The 3,138-nt window shown below is 41.6% G+C and overlaps 1 protein-coding gene across 1 annotated transcript; it reads right to left on the bottom strand.

Annotated features, from left to right (window-relative positions):
• Positions 1–1,245: 1,245 nt before the first annotated feature.
• On the bottom strand, positions 1,246–2,804 carry LOC138876966 (uncharacterized). The gene is made up of 3 exons (XM_070156268.1): positions 2,515–2,804; positions 2,135–2,367; positions 1,246–1,376 (listed from the first exon to the last, which is right to left on the bottom strand). The coding sequence occupies exons 1-3, from the start codon at positions 2,802–2,804 to the stop codon at positions 1,246–1,248; spliced, it is 654 nt and encodes a 217-aa protein (XP_070012369.1).
• Between the last annotated feature and the right edge of the window lie 334 nt (positions 2,805–3,138).

Here is a 3,138-nt window from a genome sequence, read left to right as displayed (position 1 = left end):
AACCAATCATACTTTCAGTTCATGTCCTGTCTTCATACTTCAAAACCGGGCTTTCACCGATCCAAATTCTCTGTAAAGTCATGAGCCTCATTCGACTTGTAGTGCCCCAAAGGGTTTTTCACCAACAAGCCTCTTTTATTTGTTCATCTCTCAACTCACCATCGCCTTATGGTGCCCGCCAGGGTTTTCACCAATAAGACTCTCTCATTTTAAATTTTCTCTCAGCTCACCATCGCCTTACGGTGCCCGTGAGGGTTTTCACCAATAAGGCTCTCTCATTTATTCAATTATCCTTTGTGCCCATGATCAAAGTGTTACCCATGATGTAAATCATTCCTCTGTCTCTCTTGACCTGGCATCCTCAAAGATTGATCATAAGTCCTTTTTTTTTGGACCGTAATGTAGGCTTTTGGACAGGGTTAGAAAGAAAGGGTGGCATGAAGGCTCAAACTAATTTAAGATGAAAAAAGGGGTTAAAATTACAACTTTTGGAATCAGATCTTTTCAAAACCCAAACTTCTGGCCCAGTTTCTTTGGGTTGGGGAATTTTAATTTATATTTTGATGGGACCGAACCGTATGGCTGCCTACGTATCCTTAAAAGGAATCAGGTCGAATGTAGTTCAAAAGGAAGTTATTTGTTTTTGTTGCTTTTCTTTTCTTTTTTCTTTTTTCTTCTTTTCTTTTTTCTTTTTTTCTTTTTTTCTTTTTGCTTTCTTTTTCTTTTTTTCTTTTCTTTTTCGTTTTTCTTATTTTCACTCATTCGTCATCATTTTTTCATTCTCTACTTCTACTACCGATTCCAAAAGAGGGGTATGAAAGATAATAAATAAGGCTCAAAAAGGATAACAAGGATAAAAGTGTTCGGGTAGCAGAACAAAATGTCCTCGTCATTTCAACTTTGAACATGCCAAGTACAAAATACAACTGACGGTAAGCAAAGAAATCATACATAGTACCTCTTAACTGCATCAGAATTAATAGCCATATCTACACATTTGCCTTCTATGTCTGTTAAATACAAAGCACCATTGGGCAACACTCTTGTCACTATGAACGGCCCCTGCCAGTTTGGGGCGAACTTGCCTTTAGCTTCAGCCTGATGAGGAAGGATACGTTTCAATACCATCTGGCCCATTTCGAATTTCCAAGGACGCACCTTTTTGTTGTATGCCATTGCCATTTTCTTTTGATACAATTGACCATGACATACTGCAGCCAACCTTTTCTCATCAATCAAACTCAACTACTCTAGCTGGGTTTTGACCCACTCATCATCATCAATTTCAGCTTCTGCAACGATCCGAAGGGATGGTATCTCAACTTCTGCAGGTATAACTGCCTCAGTTCCATATACCAATAGATGAGGAGTTGCACCTATTGAAGTGCGAATAGTAGTGCAATAACCCAGTAAGGAAAAAGGCAACCTTTCATGCCACTGCCTAAAACCTTGAACCATCTTACGAAGTATCTTCTTTATGTTCTTGTTAGCAGCCTCAACAGCTCCATTTGCCTTGGGGCGATACGGAGTGGAGTTTCGATGCATGATCTTGAACTGTTGGCATACCTCTTTCATCAAATGACTGCTGAGATTAGCAGCATTGTCTATGATGATCACCTTGGGAATTCCGAACCAACAAATGATATTTGAATGACCAAAATCCACCACCACCTTCTTGGTCACGGACTTGAAAGTTACAGCTTCGACCCACTTGGTAAAGTAATTAATGGCCATCAGAATAAACCTATGCATGTTTGACGCTGCCGGCTCAACTGGTCCAATGACATCCATGCCCCAAGCAACAAAGGGCCAAGGTGCAGACATTGTGTGTAACTCAGATAGGGGAGAATGAATCAAATCACCATGTACCTAGCATTGATGACACTTGCGAACAAAACTGATACAGTCCCGTTCCATGGTGAGCCAATAATAACCTGCTCGAAGTATCTTCTTTGCCAAGACATTCTCGTTCATGTGTGGCCCACAAACTCCAGAATGCACTTCGGCCATGATAGTTGAAGCTTCTTTAGCATCTATGCACCTCAGCAGTCCTAAATCTGGAGTCCTCTTGTACAAAATTCCTCCACTCAAGAAAATCCACTAGCCAGACGTCGAATGGTCCTTTTTTGGTCACCTGTAGCATGTACTGGATATACCCCCGACCTGATGTATTCTTTGACATCGTGGAACCAAGGTTCGCCATCGATTTCCTCCTCCACCACATTACAATAAGCATGTTGATCATGGATTTGGATGTGCACAGGGTCGACATAAGCCTTGTCCGGATGATGTAACATTGACGCCAGAGTGGCCAAGGCATCAACAATCTCATTATGAATCCTGGGAATATGTCTAAATTCAACCGACCTGAACCGTTGACAAAGATCATGTAGACACTATCGGTACAGTATGAGCTTCAAATCTCGAGTCTCCCATTCTCCTTGAATCTGATGAACCAACAAATCTGAATCTCCCAGAACCAGTATTTCCTGGACTCCCATGTCTACAGCTAACCTCAAACCTAGAATGCATGCTTCGTACTCATCCATATTGTTGGTGCAATAAAATCGAAGCTGAGCTGTTATAGGGTAGTGTTTCCCTGTTTCAGAGATAAGTACAGCCCATATTCCGACCCCTTTCATGGTAGCAGCTCCATCAAAGAAGAGTTTCCAACCTGGATTTTCATCTTGGTCAACCTCGTCAACACACATTACCTCTTCATCAAGAAAATAAGTCTTCAGTGGCTCATATTCATCATCCACCGGATTCTCAGCCAAGTGGTCGGCCAAGGCTTGAGCCTTCATCGCGGTCCGAGTCACATAGATGATGTCAAACTCAGTAAGTAAAATCTGCCACTTCGCCAGTATTCCCATGGGCATAGGCTTCTGAAAGATATACTTTAGAGGATCCATGCGGGAAATGAGGTAAGTAGTGTAGGACGACAGATAATACTTCAACTTTTGTGCAACCCAAGTCAGGGCACAACATGTCCTCTCAAGCAAAATGTACTTAACCTCATAGGGAGTGAACTTCTTACTGAGATAATAGATTGCTTGCTTCTTCTTTCCCGTGATGTCATGTTGACCCAATACACAGCCAAAAGAATTATCCAAGACTATCAAATAGAGAATTAAAGGT

The sequence above is a fragment of the Nicotiana sylvestris genome, chromosome 1, assembly GCF_000393655.2.
Source record: "Nicotiana sylvestris chromosome 1, ASM39365v2, whole genome shotgun sequence".
Taxonomy (NCBI): Eukaryota; Viridiplantae; Streptophyta; class Magnoliopsida; order Solanales; family Solanaceae; genus Nicotiana; species Nicotiana sylvestris.
The sequence above is the reverse complement of the archived record's forward strand: the minus strand, read 5'-3'. Positions and strand labels throughout refer to the sequence as shown.

What these genes read in the sequence shown, in the direction of transcription:
- LOC138876966 (XM_070156268.1), bottom strand. Translation starts at nt 2,804, where the DNA reads ATGAAGGCTCAAGCCTTGGCCGACCACTTGGCTGAGAATCCGGTGGAT. An exon ending in GCATGCATTCTAGGTTTGAG is followed by an intron (nt 2,368 to 2,514) that starts GTTAGCTGTAGA and finishes TCAACGGTTCAG; the next exon opens with GTCGGTTGAATTTAGACATA. An exon ending in ATATCCAGTACATGCTACAG is followed by an intron (nt 1,377 to 2,134) that starts GTGACCAAAAAA and finishes GCACTTCAATAG; the next exon opens with GTGCAACTCCTCATCTATTG.